Source organism: Oratosquilla oratoria, chromosome 16 (assembly GCF_046742065.1).
Source record: "Oratosquilla oratoria isolate Oo_2021 chromosome 16, ASM4674206v1, whole genome shotgun sequence".
Lineage (NCBI taxonomy): Eukaryota > Metazoa > Arthropoda > Malacostraca > Stomatopoda > Squillidae > Oratosquilla > Oratosquilla oratoria.
Genome location: NC_134792.1, coordinates 12601163 through 12624942, shown reverse-complemented (window position 1 = coordinate 12624942; position 23780 = coordinate 12601163). Strand labels below are relative to the sequence as shown.

The window sequence follows — 23780 nt, the reverse complement described above, 5'->3', positions numbered from 1 at the left end:
GGACCTAGAAGTAACAGCTGGCCAGCAGCCTACATGACTCAGCAGCCTTATTCAGGATCCGCTATGTTCACCCAATATTGGGAAAGAGCTAGAAAATGTGCACTAAACATAGCCTCCCTAAACTTAGTCAGGCTGGGATACCACCCAAAGTAAAGTCACTCATAACGCAGTATGAACGATAACCAAATAACATCAAGGATGGGGAGGGACAACAGTCCTTCCAAAAACAATGTCCCTTTGTTGCAATCCCTTCCTGCATTGCAACGCTTCCCTGTGAGCAGAGAAAAGAGCCCCTTTCCCCCTAAAATGTAGAACAATCTACAAGGTAAATGGAACAATTGCCCACCCTCATTAGAGGGTAATAATCGCCGCAGTTGGCATTATCCCCAAGCACTATAATTATTGACTGCAACCCCGATCCACTAGCCACTAACTTGACCCACACTGAGACGAAGTGGACCCTGGCATATATCATTCAGTATTCTAATTCCTGGAATCAATAACTGAATTGATAACAAAGAAATGTCCTATGAAAGTATATGATAATTTTGAAGACAAATGCAAAAACCCTCTGCAGTATCTGGCCCCAAGGAGAAACCCTATTAAGATATTTAGAATCAAGAGTTCAACAATACGAAATCAAAGCCTTAACCCTTTCAGATCAGTAAGAATAAAGGAGACTGCAGGAGACCATAAGGCAGTTCAGTGTCCATTACCACCTGTCATCTCTATCCAAAACACGATCCAATCTTCTCTTAAAAGGACCAATTGTTTCAGCGCTTACCACATGGTTACTAAACCTATTCCATATACCCCAATCCATACAATACCACATAGAATACTTAAACTGGTGTGGGGAGTAGTCTGCATTCCACATCTGCAATACCACACAGAAGAAAAAATAATTGAAAGACAAGCAAAACGATGAAATATAATGCGAATATGATGGGTTGTCAATTGGAGTTATATGCTAGGGAGCACCATAGATGGTACAAAGATCAATATTTCATACTAGCAGTGACATTCAATTGACCACAACTTAACTGTTTCAACTGCCAGCATTTTGGACAAACTACACAACGGTGTCGCCGCCTGGACGGCGTATGTGTACATTGCTCGGTCCCTACACATGATATCCCATTTTCAGACTCAGCCAAATGTATAAAAGGTAATCAAGATCACCATGCATCATTCTCAAACCAATATATAGCAATTTAACTTGGCCACCTCCCATTTTATTTGGGAAAGTGGGGGTCTCCATCGAACATTCTGCTAACATCTCCATTTAGATTTAGCTGAGTCCTCCCAATCCCCGAAGGGCTACTGAAAAAAGATGTTAGCAGCGTGTATGATGGAGACCCCTTTCCTCTCGCACAGAGGGAACTCTTCCTTCAGATGGATGGCTTCCCGATGGGATCACCCCTTGGTGTTCTTTATGCCAACATATACAAGGCCGCTGTGGAAACAAGGACTTTCTGTGGTCACCAGAGACCTAGGATCTACGCTAGATACGTTGACAATATCTTCGTTACTGTCTAAAAAAGCGATGATACTAGGAAGCTAGTCGACGCCCTCAAACCCAATTCAGTCCTCAGCTTCACAGTTAAGAACAGAAAGGAAAAGACTTCCCTTTCTTGATGTTCTTGTTGAGAATATAAAACCGAAATTATTCTTTTTCATATATCTATGTACAAGCCGCGGGCTTCGCCCTCCCTGGCTTCGCCAGAGGCTTGGCTGCGCAAACAGCGGCCTACGGCCGCAGCTTTCCGCGCTCTAATCCCTCGTTTTCCCCCTCGGCCTCGGGGCGGAACCCCAACACGGGATCCCCAGCACGAAGAAGAATCCGAAGAAGAACACGAAGTAGAATGCGAAGAAGAACGTGAGGAAGAAGAATGCGAGGAAGAAGAACGCGAAGAACAAGAACGCGAAGAAGAATGCGAAGAAGAACGCGAAGAAAAACGCGAAGAAGAACGCGAGGAAGAAGAAGAAGAAGAAGAAGAAGAGGAACGCGAAGAAGAAGAAGAAGAAGAACGCGAAGAAGAAGAAGAAGAAGAAGAAGAAGAAGAATACCACCTGACCCCCAGTGTTTTTTAGAAGAATATTTTTATTTAGACTTAGATATATTTGTATGTTTATATAGGATATCCAGAGATCAATTAAATCGTAACTTCAGCTACCTGTAAATCATGAGGTGTCCCCCATCCCCCACTTTCCTTCTAGCTTTTGACGCGACTGAGAGGGCAAGACCCCCTTTCTACCCATACCGCACCCTTTGCCTTTTCGCACCAAACGAAATGACAAGTATGGTCAGCAGAATGGTCCAACTTTGTTAAGACAGTACCTTGCCTTAGGTTGTCTACAAAAAATCTGCATAATTGGAAGAGATATAAGAATTAGGTAGTTTCCATAACATAGGATTTTATACGCACCCCCTCAGAGTACCCCAAATAGACCTGGATGGAAAAAGAAAGATGTTTGAGAATGGTAAACCACAATCAATAGATTAATCGGAGGCTGAACGAGGGTTTGGAGTGTAGTGACGTGACGCTGGTCAAAACCAGACTGGCCGTCACACAACTCGAGCTAGGCTTCTATACTCGCTGTAGTTGGCAAGCATAGTTCGCAAAGACGTCCCGGTCAGCCAGAGGCCAGCCAATCAGGAACTCGGAAAAACTGCCCGGGTTCCCACCAGCCTCCTTTAAAAGGTCCGCCCCTAGCCGAGACGAGCAGCTGCGCCCGTCCCACGCGCGGTGTACACGATAAGACGTGTATAACCGTACCTATTAATAATACACCCCTTCACCAGCTTTGACTGGTGATAGCAATAATGATGAAATAATAATAGTAATAATAATATTGCATGTAGCCCAATAATTGACAGGCTACAAGCACACACAACTCAAACCCAACCTGGGGAAATGCAGGAGAGCTCATGCCTTACCTGGGGCTAATCAGGAACGCGCTCTACACGCGGGAAGTGAACTCTACTCACTTCCCGTAAGATACACACACACACACCTCTCACGAACATAGCCACGACCCACGCACAAACATCTACACTTACTTTTTCTTCGACTAAAATTCGCTTCCTTTCGAACTTTCTCTTATACTACATCACCTCATTTCAGTTTACCTCCCACTAAAGATTTTTCCATTTTTCCACCTTTCTCTCCTACTACGCCTCCTACCATTTTCAGAACTTTTGGTGATTGTAATCTGTTTTTAATCCCGGCGTCGGCGCCGCCGTCCAAGCTCCCAGTCCATTTCTCCCGTGCCACGACCACCAACTGCCCCAAATCGCTCGCTAATTCGCCCGGTGGCAATAGCCCTCTTTTATACACTACTATCTTTTCATTTTCTTACAGACATTCTTCCCCTCCCACAAAAAGCGATCCCGCGCAAGCGGGTGGTCTTTCCTAGGAATTCAGAATTCAGTTCACTCCAGGGCACGATATCTCTAAGCAGCACTCCTCTCCAAGCAGCACTCCTCTCCAAGCAGCACTCCTCCCCAAGCAGCAGTCCCCTCCAAGCTTCAAGTTCCCTTTCACTCTCAGACTACGACCTTCCCTTTCGAGCTTAGTGTTCATTAAAAACCCGAGTGCCTTCGTGTTATTGTGAGTTTCATTTCCCTGGCTTGTCCGAACCATATCACGACAGGAGGATCACCCTGTTGTAAGCATTCTCAAGATGTGACTAACCCGACAGGTCGGTACTCTACATTTCTCCTCCACACCCTTTTTCCCTTTTTTCATTGAAAGGTTGAGATATTACAGTAGATTAAATATACATTATGTGTTGATACCTGCACCTATATGTGTGAAGGGAAAATTATGTGTTTCTCAAGACCTGGTTAACCCGACAGACGTGGTTAACTTACATCCAACCCATCTACGAGAGACAGACCACCGATGTGTTCAGTCACACGCACATACTCCTTAGTTCATAGGAATAATTGTAATGCCGTGATATTTTTCTGGAATTATTTATATATATATATATATATATATATATATATATATATATATATATATATATATATATATTGTTTCATGGTGATGTCATGAAAAAAGTGTTGGACGTAGGCCATGAATCGTAACCCCCACCCTCCTTTCTCCCGAGTGGTAGAGGGTGGCGTACTATTCCGCATTATCAGTGATTTTGTTAGGTTTACAGAAGATTCTAATGTTAGTGGCGTTCGGGTCAGATGGTGTGACTCCTCTCTTAATTATGCCCCTAATAGCATTGCATTCTTCTTTATATTTATCGTGGAAATTGTTCTGGTGATATATATAATCATTTTCTCCTTTGGTGGGGTAGGTTGTTGGGTGGGTGCTGCGTACTGATCCATCTTTTTCTTGATAACATCCTCTATAAGATGGTCTGCATAGCCGACCACCACCAATGTAGTGCATAAATTTACTTGCCAGGAGGGCCACTGTGATGGCTCCAACAGCTACATTGGAAGGACCTCCACCACGTTGCGACGCCGTTTACAATACGACAGAAATCAAGGTTCGTTTTCCCAGCATTATACACAGAAACACGATAAGAAACCACCCTTACAGAGTCTCATAGATCAAACTGAAAACATTCACCATGAAGACGACTTCAGAACGCTTCAAATTGCTGAAGCCGTTTCCATCACTTGTCAACGTCCTTCCATCAACGTACAGCAGAGCGTAGATTTCATTTTGCCATCCGCATGCCCACATGAAAGACATACTCCACTACAAAACACCATTGACCCAACAATCCACCATCCAACCAATCAGCACTCGGGACGAGCCACTAGGTCTTCCGCCAGGACGCTCCGAGGTCCCGACCAGATATTGGGTTCACACAGCCTACCTGCTAGCCAATCAGCATCGAGATTCACCCGCGCCCGGTTGACCTGATCCAGTATAAATACCCTTACATGGATAACTTTCCTAATAGGCTTACAGGATTAGAGGATTCGAGCAGAAGACACCACGGCGTACAGACATGTAACGCTACCTCCGCACACCGTGAACTCCAGCTACGAGATTCCGTATACCGTTACCCGAGCTAAGGGTATGCTCTTCGCCTTCTCGCTCTGACGGTTCATGCCCTTGATAACCCCCCTGTCGACTGAACATAGCCCCTGTAGTCTGTAAAACTTGTTCAGTCGACTTGCGGGGAAGGGAACCCCCCTTCCGGTTTCCCGCACTCTAGCGGACCCGGCATAGGCCTCGATTCCCCGGCGACCGAGCCAATTCCAACGCTACCAATAGACACACGGGTACCAGCCCACGCTGCCGCTTTCCCTTAACCGTCGCCAGTCATTCAATTACGTGAGAATAGACCGAACCCCTGCGACCCCCCCCTCCCTCATACCATTTCCCTCTTTTCTTTCTTTCTAACTTCTCAACTCTGTCACATACACACTACACAACACACAAACGCCCAAAAGCCCATCGCGCTTCGGCGCAATGGGCCGTGTTAAGGTAAAAGAAACCCGGCCAACGACCGGAACGTCAAAAAGGACCGCCATCTGGAAGACACTAGCCACACTGAACATACACATCCACAAGCTCTACTCCAACGGACCCCTTCATACCATCATCGCAGACGACGCCACAGTGGAAGAACTTACGAAGAAGCCCAACAAGACCGCTTTCTCTAAAGAAGGACTCGAAGTAATCGACCCACCCGAACTTAACGCCAAGAAGACCCTCATAGTGAAACAAGTAGACGAACACGTGCATGAACAAGATCCATCTGACATCAAAACCGAAACTGAACGTCTGAACAATGTCAAGGTTACATCAGTCATCAAACTTCCTAATACCAAGACCATCATCAAAATTAAAATGGAAACCTCAGCAATGGTTAAGAAATCTCTAGAATCTGGCCTCCTAATCTTCAGTCAATCCTTCCCCCCTCACACACTTTCACAAGAAACATAGATTCAAATCCCCCAATGCACAAGATGTTATTCATACCAACACACACTCAGACAATGCACACACCCCACCACCTACACCATCTGCTCCGGTTGCTGCTCAACAGAACACCGCATCAACAACTGCCACAATGCCTTAAAAAAGTGCATTGCATGTGGACAAGACCACCCAACCTACGCTGCTCGATGCCCTATCAAGAAAGACATAATAAAGAAGAAAACACAAGAACTCAAGGAGCAACACACATCCACACGCTTAAACACAACATACGCCACTGTTACCTCAGGCATTACTGCTCAACCTACACCTACACCGACACCCAATCCCATAACACTGAAGCAACTAATAGTCATCAACACTGCCATAATCCACGCCAACATCACTGAAGCAGCTACACCAGGAACGTATCAACACACAATAGACGAATTCTATAAGACAAACGGACTACCCACAGTAATCATACCACCATCAGTCATCAACCCAACAGCAATAATCAACATGATAAACAACCCCAAACACTCCTATACAGAACAAGAAGACATGGAAACTGAAGAACAACGCAACAAAAGGCCACACACCACAGAACACACAACGGAAACAGAACAACCTTCCAAAGCAAAGAAAACCGAAAAAGAAAATGTACCCATTCAGATAATAACACCAGACACCAATGACATGACAGACGACACAATACAAAAGAACACACACACACTCCTACAATCAGGCAAAATCAAATACATCTACACAAAAGAAATACCAGAAGAAACAGTAGAAACACTGATAAAACAAAGACTGATAGACCTGACCAAAGCACCCATACAAAGACTACCTGAATCAAGATACAAAAAAACAAAACAAGGATATTACGAAACACGCAAACACAAACCAACAGATACACCACACTGGACAGCCAACTGCCAATAAAACACACACACATGAACACCATACACATAATGCAACATAACGTAAAATCCTGGACTACACACAGACAACACGAACTAAGCAACTACTACCTAACACAATCACCTGACTTCTTACTACTCAATTCCGCTGGAAGACACACAGTCAAAATACTCAATTACAACACATACACAAAAAACACATACAACGAAGACAATGCAGGCATAGCTCTATCCATCAAAAAGAACATAAAACACAAACTTCTAGACGACTTTGACGAAGACACATTAGCAATAGAAATAGACACAAACAGAGGACCCATTATCATAGCCACACTATACATCCCACCACGCAGACCTTACATACTGTTGAGTAGGTACAACACGTTTTCCCTCGGCGCCACGTATATAAGTAGGCGCGCGGGCATTACCTGGGCATCGCCACTGAATCTACTCTTCCGAATTCCAAACCCAGTCTGGGGATAAACAGACAACGCTCGCCCCACCTGTGGCTCATCAGGTTCGCCCTCGCCAGCGGTGGCGGCGGGGAGTTATCTCCTTGCCGCTCCCGTTCTGGTCACTGATCTCTCGTTGACGTCGGCAGGCGGGTGTACACCGCCCGTCTGCCCCCCCTCGCACCGCCCCTTGATCAGCTCTAAAAGGACTTCAAACCCAGTCTGGGGATAAACAGACAACGCTCGCCCCACCTGTGGCTTATCAGGTTCGCCCTCGCCAGCGGTGGCGGCGGGGAGTTATCTCCTTGTCGCTCCCGTTCTGGTCACTGATCTCTCGTTGACGTCGGCAGGCGGGTGTACACCACCCGTCTGCCCCCCCTCGCTCCGCCCCTTGATCAGATCTAAACGGAATTCAAACCCAAAACCTGGGGATAATCAGGGGTCGCTCGCCCCACCTGTGGCTTATCAGGTTCGCCCTCTACACGCGGAAAGTGAAATCAACTCACTTCTCGTAAGATACACACATACACCGCTCACGAACAGAGCCACAAATCACGCACAAACATAAACACTTACTTTTTCTTCGACTAAAATTCGCTTCCTTTCTAACTTTCTCTTCTACTACATCTTCTCATTTCAGTTTACCTCCCACTAAAGATTTTTCCGTTTTTCCACCTTTCTCTACTACTACGCCTCCTACCATTTTCTAAACTTTCGTTGGTGATCCTAACCCCGTTGGTAATCCCAATCTCCTAACCTCCGGCGTCAGGCGCTTCCCTCCAAGCTCCTGGTCAAGTCCTCCTATGCCATGACAACAATCTAGCCCCTAATTGCTCGCGATTCGCCCGGTGGCAATAGCCCTCTTTTATACACTACTATCATTTCATTTTCTAACAGACGTTCTTCCCCTCCCACAAAACCCGATCCCGCGCAGGCGAGGTGGTCTTTTCTTGAATTCCAGAATTCCAGTAGGGCTGGGCAAATACCGCTAATTTCAATACCGGAATTACCGGTAAACAACAATGCAGTTACCGGAATTACCGGTAATTTACCGGTAAAAGACTCGTGAGGTAGTAGTGACGTCCCAAGTTCGAGTCGCCTTTATGACTTAAATCTAAACAAATTTCGTCCTACTATGGTGTGTAGTCACAAGTTTTGTAACGTCGTCACTATAAGAATCCTGCGCTCCGAGTCGTTACTCCAACTCTCGTAGGGAGGGGGTGCGTGTAAGGTCACAGCATTACCTCCTCTCCCTCAGTGCATAGGCCTACGCACCAATCCCCCCTCCCCCTCTCACACCCCACTTCCGTCTCTATGTAAGTGCAATTTCATACAAAGAATATATTTTTCACATAGAAACACAATTTCATAAAAGAAAAATAATTACATGCATCATTTTTACACATTACACATAAAAATTCATTTCCAAAATCACCCATTTTTCATTTAGTCAGGACAAAGTTTTTTTGTACAATTGAGGTAATAAAGGTTTTGTGCGAGATGAATTGACATACGTAGGTCATTTTCATAATTTTTTTTTTTTACAAAGTTCCTCATATATTAGGCTCAGGAACACAATCTCAACCCTTTGAATTTCTGTCAAGGTTTTTTTTCAATTGTTCATAGTTGCCATTTTTTACATTGGAATTACGTTAATTTTGTATTAGCAGGACTCGACGATCCCTATATTTATATTATAGTACCTTTAAATGGACAAAAAACACACGCATATGTTTTATTTTAATTTTTTATTCTGTGCATCCATTTGGATACATGCCCACCGGAACATAGGCTGACTAATCGAATACGTACATTTTGCACTGAACCTCTGCGGGCCGAGATGCGAACAAAACGATCTAGCACGACTGTTAATTTTCATATTCGAATACGTACATTTCGTACTGTGCATCTGTGGGCCGAGAAGGGAGCAGGACGATCTAGCACGTTGAATACGTTCCTGTTAATTTTCATCCTACGTAGGGCCGTCAGTACTGTCACTCAGTACCACCAAGCCGAAACGTGCTTACCGCTCTCTGTGTATTATGGGATAGCTTATCGGTTAATGGAGCCTAAACGGTAGCAGATTTTTTGCTGGTAAGCTACCGTCAAGGTTGTTACCGATAAAACCCGTAACTACCGGTAGCTGCCCACCACTACCGTCACTCAGTACCACCAAGCCGAGACGTGCTTACCGCTCCACGAGTGTTTGGTATAGCTTATCGGTTAACGGAACCTTAACGGTAGCAGAATTATTGCCGGTAAGCTACCGTCAAGGCTGTTACCGATAAAACCGGTAACTTTACCGGTAGCTGCCCACCACTACTGGGCAGTCGCTGTACGTCCTTAGAGCAAGGACCCAACATGGCGCAGTGAGTTCTCCAGTACCTACGATTGCTCAAGATGCCCCCACCTCGCCGGTCCCCACGCTCGACGCCTTGGACCATCACCGAACAGCAGCAGGCCATCACCACGCTACAGGCCAACATGACGGCCCTTGGCGCCCACAGCAACACATCACCCACCTCTCGGGTACCCCCTTCGGCTACTCCTGAGAAATGTGACCTGGAAATGACGCCGGCAGCCTTCAGGTCTTGGAGACGGTCAATGGAATGCTGGCTCCTTCTATGTAAATGGCCACAACAGGATGCGGTCCACCACATCAGGCTCCTCTGTACTCCATTACTGCAGCGCGCGGTAGACGCCAGGTTCACCCTCGCCGAGTGGGGCGCCCTAACACAACAGGAGTCGTTAGACGACATAGGTAAGTTAGTGCTCCGCTCCTCGAACAAAGCGGTACAGTGGGCCGAGTTCTTTAATGTTTCCCAGGGGCAGGACGAGTGCGTCAGTGACTATTTCATAAGGGGTGCTCAGAAAGCTAACGACTGCGCGTTTCAGTGTCCCCAGTGCAATTGCAACCTCTCAGAGTACCTGCTCCTGAAAAAGCTTACGGTAGGACTGCGTGACACGGTGCTGAAACAGCAGGTGTACCAAGTGTGCGATTCTACAGACAGCGTTGACGCCCTTAGGGCCATGTGTTCCGCGTACGAGGCGGCTCGCCGGCACGCCATGGACGCTCATGGCGGGAACCCGGTCGTGCGGCTGGCACCGCACAGGTTATCGAAAACGAGAACTGCCCGCCTGACGTTGCGGCCACCACGGATGGCAAGGCGCAGCCCTCGCGTACCTGCTGGAACTGCGGTACCACACACGCCCTGGACAAGGCTTCTTGCCCGGCCAGGGAAGCTTACTGTGTCGGATGCAAGAAACGGGGCCACTTCAAGAGGTGCTGCAGGAGCTCGAAGCGCCCCAACAACGCCACGCCTGCCAACGTCATCTCGGGCTCCGTGACAATAGCAGGCACACAGGTAACCCGCCAACCCACCGTGGAGGTAACAGTGACGCATGGAGGGGGAGCCAGGCACCGCACCGCGGCTGTCGCAGACACCGGCGCCCAGGTGTGCGTCGCCGGGGAGGCTCTGCTGTCCAGGCTCCGCATTAGACCCGCGCAGCTGCGGGGGCAGGCGGCCTTGCGGGACGTGGCAGACCTGCCACTACAATGCCTCGGATCGTGCCGGTGCACCATATCCTTGGGCGGCCTTGCACCAGAGCAAGACGTATACATCATACCCTCTGCTAAGTCGCTGTTCCTGTCGCTCAGCGCGTGCCAGGAGCTGGGATTAGTGCCCGCCAGTTTCCCCCACCACTCCCGGCCGGCGGTGCGGGCGCTGACGGCAGAAAGTACAGCTCCTGAGTTCGGTCAGCCACCTGTGAGGCCTGAGACAATACCATTCCCGCCACATGAGGAGCACGCGAAACGGCTGGAGGAGTGGCTGCTACAACACTTCTCGGCCACAACCTTCAATACCACCAGGAATCCCCTGCCGGTGATGGAGGGCGAGCCCCACCACATCCACCTGGCATCCAACGCCATCCCCCACGCCTGCCACAGACCGGCGTCGGTGCCGAGGCAGTGGGAGGACGAGGTGAACACCCAGATAGAAGACATCAGGCGGGGCGTCATCGAGCCCGTCCCGGCAGGGGAGCCCACGGAGTGGTGCGCCCGCATGGTGGTGGTGCCCAAGAAGTCTGGCCAACCTCGGCGCACTGTGGACTATCAGCGCCTCAACGCCGCGTGCCGAAGGGAGACGCACCACACCCCCGCTCCCTTTGACATGGTCTCTGGAGTCCCCAAGCACTCCTTCAAGACAGTAGCAGACGCCTATTGGGGGTACCACCAGGTTGAACTGGACAAGGAAAGCCGCCGTCTCACCACTTTCATCACCCCATGGGGAAGGTTCAGGTACTGCCGCACTCCCATGGGCCACTGCTCCGCCGGCGACGCGTACACCAAGCGTTTTGACGATGCCATTCAGGGCATTACGAGGAAGTACAAGTGTGTCGACGATACCCTCCTCTACGACAGCAGCATCGAGGAGGCTTTCTGGCACACTTACGAGTTCCTGTCGACATGTGCAGCCAAGGGGATTACGCTGAAGCCGGAGAAATTTCAGTTCGCTCGGAGGGAAGTCGATTTCGTGGGTTTCCGTCTGGGCTGGGACGAATATAAACCCACGGATGAACGCCTCGCGGCCATCAAGAACTTCAGCATGCCAGACAAGCCCTCCATCTCAGACACCAGGTCGTGGTATGGGTTCGTGAACCAGCTCGCCCCCTTCCTCACCACGGCCCCAATCATGAACGACTTTAGGGAGCTCCTGAAAAACCATGTGGGAGATCGGTATATTGGGACGAGCAACTGCAAGAAAAGTTTTGTCGAGCCCAGGACACCATATGCCAGCTGGCCAAGGACGGCCTGACGTACTACGACAGGACACGTCCGACAATAGCCATCACGGACTGGAGCAGGGAAGGTATCGGATTCGTCATCCTGCAGCAGTACTGCCACTGCTCATCCGCTGTTGCCCCCTTCTGCTGCAAGGAGGGCTGGCGCCTGGCCCTGTGCGGCAGCCGCCACCTCACTGCTGAGGCTGGCTACGCCGCAGTAGAGGGAGAAGCTTTAGCCGTGGCGCCTCCAGAAAGCCAGGCTGTTCTTGCTGGGATGCCCGAACCTCACAATTGTCATCGACCACCGCCCCCTCACCAAGCTCTTGGGGGACAGAGCTCTGTCAGAGATGGTCAACCCGCGGCTCTTCCGGCTAAAGGAGCGAACGTTGCAGTACCGCTTCCAGGTCAAATAACTGCCCGGGAAGAGAAACGACGCGGCGGACTTTCTATCCAGGTACCCGGCTCTCAGAAGCCCCCCATCGGACGTTGATGCGGACCTGGACGATGACCTCGCCGAAGCAATTGCAGCTGCGGTGATTGCTACAGCCCGATACGAGGGTCACATCCTGGATGAGTCAGCGGTGAGAAAGCTCGCCGCCGACGACCCCGTATACCAACTACTGCTGGCCAAAGTGCTAGCCGCGGACTGGCACCAACACAAATCACAAGAGGTGACCTGCCTGTGCCCGTTCTATGGCGTAAGAGACAGGCTGGCAGTTATCCAGGACCTGGTGACGTACACATTCGAACAGGGTGTGTACGCCTCGTGATCCCAGAGCCCCTCCGCCCACAGGTGGCTGCGAACTTACACGCCGGGCACCAGGGGCTCGACTCGATGCTGCGGAGGGCAAGGCAATGCGTATACTGGCCCGTAATGGAGGGAGACCTGCAGCACTACAGGGCATCCTGCACGTCATGCGAAACACACGCCCCCTCGCAGCCCACGGAGACACTCGTCATCACACCGCCTCCGGAATAACCGTTCCAGTCTACAGTGGCAGACATGTTCCAGCACGAGGGAAACACTTACATGGCGTACGCCGATAGACTCACTGGTTGGCTGGAGCTTACCCACTTCCCCTCCGGTGCCACATCGCAAAGAATCAAAACCCAATTGAGGCGTTACTTCACGCGATGGGGTGCCCCGGAACAACTGTCCACCGACGGAGGTACGAACCTGGCGAGCGAGGAAATGGCTGAATTCCTTAGGGACTGGGGCGTCACAGCACGCCTATCGTCAGCACAGTCGAACGGGCGAGCAGAGGCGGCAGTAAAATCAGCCAAGATAATTATCAAAGCCAACACGGGCGGCGGTGGGACATTGGACACCGATAAAGCCTCCCTCGCTTTGCTCCAGTACCTCAACACTCCACTGCGAACAATAAACAAGTCTCCCGCCCAACTCGCTGCCGGCAGACAGCTGCGCGACGGGGTGCCCACGGCCCGTTGGCACCTTAGGGTGGTTAGGCACTGGGGCGGAACGCTTCGCCAGAGAGAGGTGCAGATGGGGGAGGCTGGTAACACCCTGATGGCCAATAGCACACCCAGACATCTTCAACCCCTGGCCCCCGGTGCCCGCGTGAGGGTTCAGAACCAGGCATCCGATGTGTGGGATCGCACGGGCCTGGTAGTGGAGGCGCTCCCTCACAGGCAATACACCATCAGGCTCGACGGGAGTGGCCGCATTATCCTCAGGAACAGGAAACACCTTAGGCCTACTTCCGCACGAGCACTACCAGAGGCACGGAACGAGGTGACCTTAACAACCGAGCCCCCATCAACTCCTCCCCCACCCCAGCAACGCCTGAGAAGACAAACGAAGCGCCCAGGGTGGCTAAATGACTATATCTAATGTAACGTTTTTCTAATGTAATGTATGCCCATTGTAATGTATAACGGGCACTGTCCCGTTACACTCACAGTTTGTGACTGGAACTGTATTCTATTTTGTTTCTTTGTATACCTGACCACTTTCGTTTACTAGTGCCTTGTGGCCTGCTGTACGTAATATTCGTCAGCTCAATGTGTTCTTGTTAAGCACACATTATCTTGGAGGGGGGATGTTGGGTAGGTACAACACGTTTTCCCTCAGCACCACGTATATAAGTAGGCTCGCGGGCATTACCTGGGCAGACGCTGTACGTCCTTAGAGCAAGGACCCAACACATACCAAAACAAGACATAAAAAATTACACAAAAACCACAACCAACATACATTATAGGAGACTTCAACGCAAAACACCAAACACTTAACCACACATACAACAATCAAATAGGAAGAAGTATACATCACCTCATAACACAAAACCACCTCACCTTCCTCGGACCAGACTTCCCCACAACCATAACACCCTTAGGTACAAGCAACCCGGACATGATTTTCACCAACAGACACCACCACCTTACATACAGAATACACCCCGGAGACATAACATCATCAGATCACATACCTCTCAACCTCACACTTTCCACCACAGCCATCACTATCCCCACACAACCCAAACTAGCATACAAACAAGCAGACTGGAAAAAGTTCAAAACAATACTAGAAACAACAACAAACGAATACATATCCACAGAAAAACAAAACACAAATACCCAAACAAAAAACACAAATTACATAGACATCAAACTAAACATATGGTACAAACTCATAAACGACGCAATTACACAAAAACAAATTCCCACACCCAAAACATCCAAAACACTGAAACAACTAATATGGCAGGCAAACTACATAAAAAACAAAGTCACACTCGAAAACAACTGGACACCACACACAAGGACAATCAGACAAATACAAACATTAATACTCGAAGAAAGCAAACAAAATTACGAAGACACATGGAACAACATAATATCAAACATTAAATTCAATCCCAAAAAACCACAAGAATTCTGGAACAAAATAAAACAACTCTTAGGATCCAACACCCCAACACACCATACATAATACACAACAACGACAAAATACACGACGACAAAAACAAAGAAACTGCATTCAGACAGGTATGACAAAACATATTCCAAAACACACCAGAAGAAAACACGCACTTTGACACGAATCACGAAACAAAAATACTCACCCACTTAACACAACACCTCCATCAAACACAACCATACACAAAGATAGACCTAAACAGACTAAACACCGACAACTACATTACCCAACCCATACAACTCGAAGACGTCACAAACATTATAAAACACACAAAAAACAAAACACCTGGAGAATCTGGAATCACTAAACAAATACTCGCACACACCAAAAATAACCAAACAATTGCTCACAGACATATTCAACGAAACACTGAGCCTAGGATACTTTCCACAAAAATTCAAAAACTCAATAATCACATTCATACCAAAACAAAACAAAAACACAACACAAATACAAAACTACAGACCCATTTCATTACTCGAAACACCAGGAAAAATATACGAAAGAATCATTACAAATAGACTAATGGCACACCTACACGACCACGACATGCTAAACCCACACCAACACGGATTCACTCCTGGCAAGGGAATACACACCGCACTCGCCACCTTATACGAAACAATAGCAGACACACAAAGACACAAACCAAGGTCTAAATATACAGGTCAGACCGTTTACATTCTTCTGCGCAGCTTCTGACGTCATTTGGCTGAGTCCATTTTCTCTTTGTGATACACTGAAGAAAACTGTGAAACGCCAAGGAAGACAGGAACTATAATATTTTATATATTATATATATATATATATATATATATATATATTATATATCATATATATTATATATTCATATATATAGACAGGAACTATAATATTTTATATATATTTATATAATATTTGTCAGAATATAACTAATTGCGTGGAGCAGTGCGAGCGAAGGCGACGTCATTTTCGAACGACGGACCAGCTTCAACTGACAGCTATAGGACCCGCTAACCCCACTTTGAACAGCCAGGTGACGTTCACGGGCCCGCTGCGCCAACTCCCTCGAAATTCGGTCGGAAGTGGTTAGACCTTATATTCTTAGATCTTGACACAAACAAGCATGCATAATTATTTCACGAGACATCTCTAAGGCCTTCGACAAAGTTTGGCACGAAGGTCTTAAATACAAAATATTACAAACACAACTACCTGACACCATTACAAGAACACTATGTAGCTTCCTCGACAACAGAACAGCGAAAATTAAAATAAATCAACACATCGGACCAGCTTTCCAACTCCATAGTGGAGTACCACAAGGAAGCGTCATTTCTCCAACATTATTTAACTTATACACGGCTGACACCCCTCCACCATCACATGGAAGCTACACTATACAATATGCAGACGATGTCACACAAATCATCACCTACCCAAACACCACAGCAAAACAAATGCTTGCCAGGAAAACAACATGAAATTCACAAAATAAACACATACGAAAAACAGTGGAAAATCTCTACTAACACAAACAAATTCCAACTCCTGGCCATCTCAACACGACAACCACCACCAATCAAGATTAACAACACCGTAATACCATACAACAAACAAGCACACATCCTAGGTCTCATCCTCACATCACAAGGAACACAAAAACACATCAAAAACAGAATACGAACAACAGAAACCACACTAAACAGACTAAGACGTTTCCGAGGATTCAAGACAAAAACACAAATACAACTATACAAGACACTAGCACGACCACAACTTGAATACCCACCTATAATTACAGTTACAAGCACACCCACATACATAAAAAAATGCAAAAACTACAGAACAAAACAATACGAAAAATACTAAAACACAAACCCCCTTACCTAGAAACCACACAACAACTTCACAAAACAACAAAACTAGAAACAATACACGAAAGACTAATAAGACTGAGCAGTAAAGCCTGGAACACAGTACTAGAAAATAACACACTACCACAGCCCCCAACAAGCACCAAAAGAACACAAGACCACAAATGGTGGCCACGTCTAAAAACCATCCTGGGCTAATCCCCCCACCCTTTCCGCCTAGCTAAATGTGAAAAAAAAAAAAAAAAAATGGTAGGATACTTACGTAAGCATTAACGATATTAACAATAATAATTGGCACATTAGCCACACATAAACACACGTATCCACAAGGATACGTGTGTAAAACTTAATAAGTACTAGAAGTCACATGGCACATTAGCCATCTCCAAACGTACGTAACGTATCCCTCCCCCCCTTAAGAATATATATATATATATATATATATATATATATATATATATATATATGTTTGTATATATATATATATATATATATATATGTACATATATATATATATATATGTACATATATATACATATATATATATATATATATATATGTATATGTGTATATGTATATATATATATGTATATGTACGTATCTATATATATAAGTATATATGAGTATATATACATTTAATAAAAAGGGAACATGTATGATACAATTTCACAATACTAATCAACAAATAATCAAACTTCAAGGCACTAAGCCAAAAATAAAATCACAAATGTTCCCCACCAATAGTTAAATATGATAATATGCATGTAAAGGAAGTTTGCAACAATCTTTGTTATCAATAACAACTCTCAAATTAAATAATAATCCTATTAAGGAAAATAGAACGCAAACTTCCTTCACACATTTTTTCTTTATTGTGATGTTTATTCTTATGTAGCCTACCTTTGTTCTTGTTTAGCTAGCTAGGGAACTTAATTTAGATTAGAGTTAGGATGACAGACCGTAAAGACAAACAATTAACTATGCAAGAGGGTCCGCCCCACACTTTCAAGACTCAATTCCTTCATTTTCTACACTTTATCTTCTCCTCTCACCCCCCTTCCCATCCCCCTTTACTGTAGATAAAATTCTATTCTATTCTATTCCTCATAGAGGCTTAGATTCGAGCAGAAGACACCATCGTGTACGGACGTACGAACGCTTGCTCCGCTACAACGCTTCTTCAGCGAACATTATTTCAGACGCCGTTACCCGAGCTAAGGCATTTCCTTCGCCTCTCGCTCTGACGGCATATGCACTTATAACCCCCCTTTCGACTGAGCATAGCCCGTGTGGTCTTAAAACTTGCTCAGTCGACTGGTGGGGAAGGCAACGCCCCTCCCGGTCTCCTGCACTCTAGCGGAACCGGCATAGGTTCGAGATCCGGCGACCGAGCCGTTCCATCTGCTGCGAGTGGACACTCTCAGGCACCAGCCGACGCTGTCGCTTCCCCTTAACCACCGTAGGCCAATAGACACGCGAGTATAGACCGAACCCCTGCGACCCTCCCCCCTCCCCAAAACCAATTTCTTCTTCCTTTTTTCTCACTTTACACAACTGTCATACACACACTAACAGGAGCACACACACACTCACAAGCCCAATGCGCTTCGGCGCAATGGGCCGCATTAACAAGGGAAAACCGGCCCACGGCCGGCCAATCAAAACGCTCCACAGACTGGAAGCTATTATCCAAATTGGAAATAGCTATCCAGAAACTGTACACCAATGGCACTCAACACACAGCCATAGCTGACGACAAAACAATTGAAGAACTGACCAAGCGTACCACCAAAACAGCATTTAGCAAAGAAGGCCTGGACATCATAGACCCCCCGGAACTGAATGCCAAGAGGACTCTGGTGATAAGACAAGTTGATGACCACATCTACAACGAAGACACAGAAACCATCAAGAATGAAATGGAGCGACTGAACACCTTTATTAAGATAAACAGTATCATCAAAATGCCAAACACCAAGACAATCATTAAGGCCAAATTAGAAACGACAACCATGGTGACAAAATATCTGGAAAAAGGAATCTTAATATTTAGCCAGTCATTCCCCCCACACACACTTAGCCAAGAGACATACATACACCTACCACAGTGCACACGCTGCTATGCATATGACCACACACTCAAACATTGTACACAACCAAACACATACACCATCTGCTCAAGCTGCTGCTCTAGAGACCACCGTATAAACAATTGCCACAACGCACTGAATAAATGCATCGCCTGTGGCCTAAATCACCCAACATACGCAGCCAGATGCCAAATAAGGAAGGATCTGATCAAGAAGAAGATTCAAGAATGCAAAGAACAAAACACACACACATACTCCAACACCTCATATGCAAACATAGCTTCAGGCAATACTGCTCAGTCTTCACCGACACCGACACCCAACCCCATAACCCTCAAGCACCTAACAGTTATTAGCACAGCAATCATACATGCCAACATAACAGAAGCTGCAATTCCAGGGACATATCAACAGACAATAGACGATTACTACAAAGCAAGCGGACTCCCCACAATCATAATCCCTCCTTCAGTCATAAAACCCACAGCAATACTGTTGGGTCCTTGCTCTACGAACGTACAGTGACTGTCAGGGAATGCCCGCACGCCTCCTTATATAGGTGGCGCTGAGGGAAAACGTATTGTACCCACCCAACATCCCCCCTCCAAGATGATGTGTGCTAACAAGAACACATTGAGCTGACGAATGTCACGTACAGTAGGCCACAAGGCACAAGGAAACGAAAGTGGCCAGGCATACAAAGAAACAAAATAGAATACAGTTCGTCACAACTGTGAGTGCAACGGGACAGTGCCCGTTATACATTACAATGGGCGTACACTACATTAGATATAGTCATTTAGCCACCCTGTGAGGGAGCGCCTCCACTACCAGGCCCGTGCGATCCCACACATCGGATGCCTGGTTCTGAACCCTCACGCGGGCACCGGGGGCCAGGGGTTGAAGATATCTGGGTGTGCTATTGGCCATCAGGGTGTTACCAGCCTCCCCCATCTGCACCTCTCTCTGGCGAAGCGTTCCGCCCCAGTGCCTAACCACCCTAAGGTGCCAACGGGCCGTGGGCACCCCGTCGCGCAGCTGTCTGCCGGCAGCGAGTTGGGCGGGAGACTTGTTTATTGTTCGCAGTGGAGTGTTGAGGTACTGGAGCAAAGCGAGGGAGGCTTTATCGGTGTCCAATGTCCCACCGCCGCCCGTGTTGGCTTTGATAATTATCTTGGCTGATTTTACTGCCGCCTCTGCTCGCCCGTTCGACTGTGCTGACGATAGGCGTGCTGTGACGCCCCAGTCCCTAAGGAATTCAGCCATTTCCTCGCTCGCCAGGTTCGTGCCTCCGTCGGTGGACAGTTGTTCCGGGGCACCCCATCGCGTGAAGTAACGCCTCAATTGGGTCTTGATTCTTTGCGATGTGGCACCGGAGGGGAAGTGGGTAAGCTCCAGCCAACCAGTGAGCCTGTCGGCGTACGCCATGTAAGTGTTTCCCTCGTGCTGGAACATGTCTGCCACTGTAGACTGGAACGGGTATTCTGGGGGCGGTGTGATGACGAGTGTCTCCGCGGGCTGCGAGGGGGCGTGTGTTTCGCATGACGTGCAGGATGCCCTGTAGTGCTGCAGGTCTCCCTCCATTCCGGGCCAGTATACGCATTGCCTTGCCCTCCGCAGCATCGAGTCGAGCCCCTGGTGCCCGGCGTGTAAGTTCGCAGCCACCTGTGGACGGAGGGACTCTGGGATCACGAGGCGTACACACCCCTGTTCGAATGTGTACGTCACCAGGTCCTGGATAACTGCCAGCCTGTCTCTTACGCCATAGAATGGGCGCAGGCAGGTCACCTCTTATGATTTGTGTTGGTGCCAGTCCGCGGCTAGCACTTTGGCCAGCAGTAGTTGATACACGGGGTCGTTGGCGGCGAGCTTTCTCACCGCTGACTCATCCAGGATGTGACCCTCGTATCCTGCTGTGGCAATCACCGCAGCTGCGATTGCTTCGGCGAGGTCCTCGTCCAGGTCCGCATCAACGTCCGATGGGGGCTTCTGAGGGCTGGGTACCTGGATAGAAAGTCCGCCGCGGCGTTTCTCTTCCCGGGCAGGTATTTGACCTGGAAGCGGTACTGCAACGTTCGCTCCTTTAGCCGGAAGAGTCGCGGGTTGACCACCTCTGACAGAGCTCTGTCCCCCAAGAGCTTGGTGAGGGGGCGGTGGTCGGTGACAATTGTGAGATTCGGGCATCCCAGCAAGAACAGCCTGGCTTTCTGGAGGCACCACGCCACGGCTAAAGCTTCTCCCTCTACTGCGGCGTAGCCAGCCTCAGCAGCAGTGAGGTGGCGGCTGCCGCACAGGGCCAGGCGCCAGCCCTCCTTGCAGCAGAAGGGGGCAACAGCGGATGAGCACTGGCAGTATTGCTGCAGGATGACGAATCCGATACCTTCCCTGCTCCAGTCCGTGATGGCTACTGTCGGGCGTGTCTTGTCGTAGTACGCCAGGCCGTCCTTGGCCAGCTGGCATATGGTGTCCTGGGCTCGACGAAACTTTTCTTGCAGTTGCTCGTCCCAATATACCGATCTGCCGCATGGTTTTTTCAGGAGCTCCCTAAAGTCGTTCATGATTGGGGCCGTGGTGAGGAAGGGGGCGAGCTGGTTCACGAACCCGTACACGACCTGATGTCCGAGATGGAGGGCTTGTCCGGCATGCTGAAGTTCTTGATGGCCGCAAGGCGTTCATCCGTGGGTTTATATTCGTCCCAGCTCAGACGGAAGCCCACGAAATCGACTTCCCTCCGAGCGAACTGAAATTTCTCCGGCTTCAGCGTAATCCCCTTGGCTGCACATGTCGACAGGAACTCGTAAGTGTGCCAGAAAGCCTCCTCGATGCTGCTGTCGTAGAGGAGGGTGTCGTCGACACACTTGTATTTTCTCGTAATGCCCTGAATGGCATCGTCAAAACGCTTGGTGTACGCGTCGCCGGCGGAGCAGTGGCCCATGGGAGTACGGCAGTACCTGAACCTTCCCCATGGGGTGATGAAGGTGGTGAGACGGCGGCTTTCCTTGTCCAGTTCAACCTGGTGGTACCCCCAATAGGCGTCTGCTACTGTCTTGAAGGAGTGCTTGGGGACTCCAGAGACCATGTCAAAGGGAGCGGGGGTGTGGTGCGTCTCCCTTCGGCACGCGGCGTTGAGGCGCTGATAGTCCACAGTGCGCCGAGGTTGGCCAGACTTCTTGGGTACCACCACCATGCGGGCGCACCACTCCGTGGGCTCCCCTGCCGGGACGGGCTCGATGACGCCCCGCTTGATGTCTTCATCTAGCTGGGCCTTCACCTCGTCCTCCCAGTGCCTCGGCACCGACGCCGGTCTGTGGCAGGCGTGGGGGATGGCGTTGGATGCCAGGTGGATGTGGTGGTATTGAAGGTCGTGGCCGAGAAGTGTTGTAGCAGCCACTCCTCCAGCCGTTTCGTCTGCTCCTCATGTGGCGGGAATGGCATTGTCTCAGGTCTCATAGGTGGCTGACCGAACTCAGGAGCTGTACTTTCTGCCGTCAGCGTCCGCACCGCCGGCCGGGAGTGGTGGGGTTAGCTGGCGGGCACTAATCCCAGCTTCTGGCACGCGCTGAGCGACAGGAACAGCGACTTGGCAGAGGGTATGATCTATACGTCTTGCTCTGCTGCAAGGCCGCCTAAGGATATGGTGCACCGGCACGATCCGAGGCATTGTAGTGGCAGGTCTGCCACGTCCCGCAAGGCCGCCTTCCCCCGCAGCTGCGCGGGTCTAATGCGGAGCCTGGACAGCAGAGCCTCCCCGGCGACGCACACCTGGGCGCCGGTGTCTGCGATGGCCGCGGTGCGGTGCCTGGCTCCCCCTCCATGCGTAACTGTTACCTCCACGGTGGGTTGGCGGGTTACCTGTGTGCCTGCTATTGTCACGGAGCCTGAGATGACGTTGGCAGGCGTGGCGTTGTTGGGGCGCTTCGAGCTCCTGCAGCACCTCTTGAAGTGGCCCCGTTTCTTGCATCCGATGCAGTAAGCTTCCCTGGCCGGGCAAGAAGCCTTGTCCAGGGCGTGTGTGGTACCGCAGTTCCAGCAGGTACGCGAGGGCTGCGCCTTGCCATCCGTGGTGGCCGCAACGTCAGGCGGGCAGTTCTCGTTTTCGATGACCTGTGCGGTGCCAGCCGCACGACCGGCTTCCCGCCATGGGCTCTCGTCCATGGCGTGTCGGCGAGCCGCCTCGTACGCGGAACACATGGCCCTAAGGGCGTCAACGCTGTCTGTAGAATCGCACACTTGGTACACCTGCTGTTTCAGCACCGTGTCACGCAGTCCTACCGTAAGCTTTTTCAGGAGCAGGTACTCTGAGAGGTTGCAATTGCACTGGGGACACTGAAACGCACAGTCGTTAGCTTTCTGAGCACCCCTTATGAAATAGTCACTGACGCACTCGTCCTGCCCCTGGGCAATATTAAAGAACTCGGCCCACTGTACCGCTTTGTTCGAGGAGCGGAGCACTAACTTACCTATGGCATCTAACGACTCCTGTTGTGTTAGGGCGTCCCACTCGGCGAGGGTGAACCTGGCGTCTATCGCGCGCTGCAGTAATGGAGTACAGAGGAGCCTGATGTGGTGGACCGCATCCTGTTGTGGCCATTTACATAGAAGGAGCCAGCATTCCATTGACCGTCTCCAAGACCTGAAGGCTGCCGGCGTCATTTCCAGGTCACATTTCTCAGGAGTAGCCGAGGGGGGTACCCGAGATGTCGGTAATGTGTTGTTGTGGGCGCCAAGGGCCGTCATGTTGGCCTGCTGCTGTTCGGTGATGGTCCAAGGCGTCGAGCGTGGTGGCCGGCGAGGTGGGGGCATCTTGAGCAATCGTAGGTACTTGAGAAC

At 49.1% G+C, this 23780-nt stretch overlaps 1 protein-coding gene across 1 annotated transcript; it reads left to right on the top strand.

Annotated features, from left to right (window-relative positions):
- The first annotated feature begins 13066 nt into the window (after positions 1 to 13066).
- LOC143033556 (uncharacterized) lies at positions 13067 to 13915 on the top strand. The gene has a single exon (XM_076199047.1). The coding sequence runs from the start codon at positions 13067 to 13069 to the stop codon at positions 13913 to 13915; it is 849 nt and encodes a 282-aa protein (XP_076055162.1).
- The last annotated feature ends 9865 nt before the right edge of the window (positions 13916 to 23780 follow it).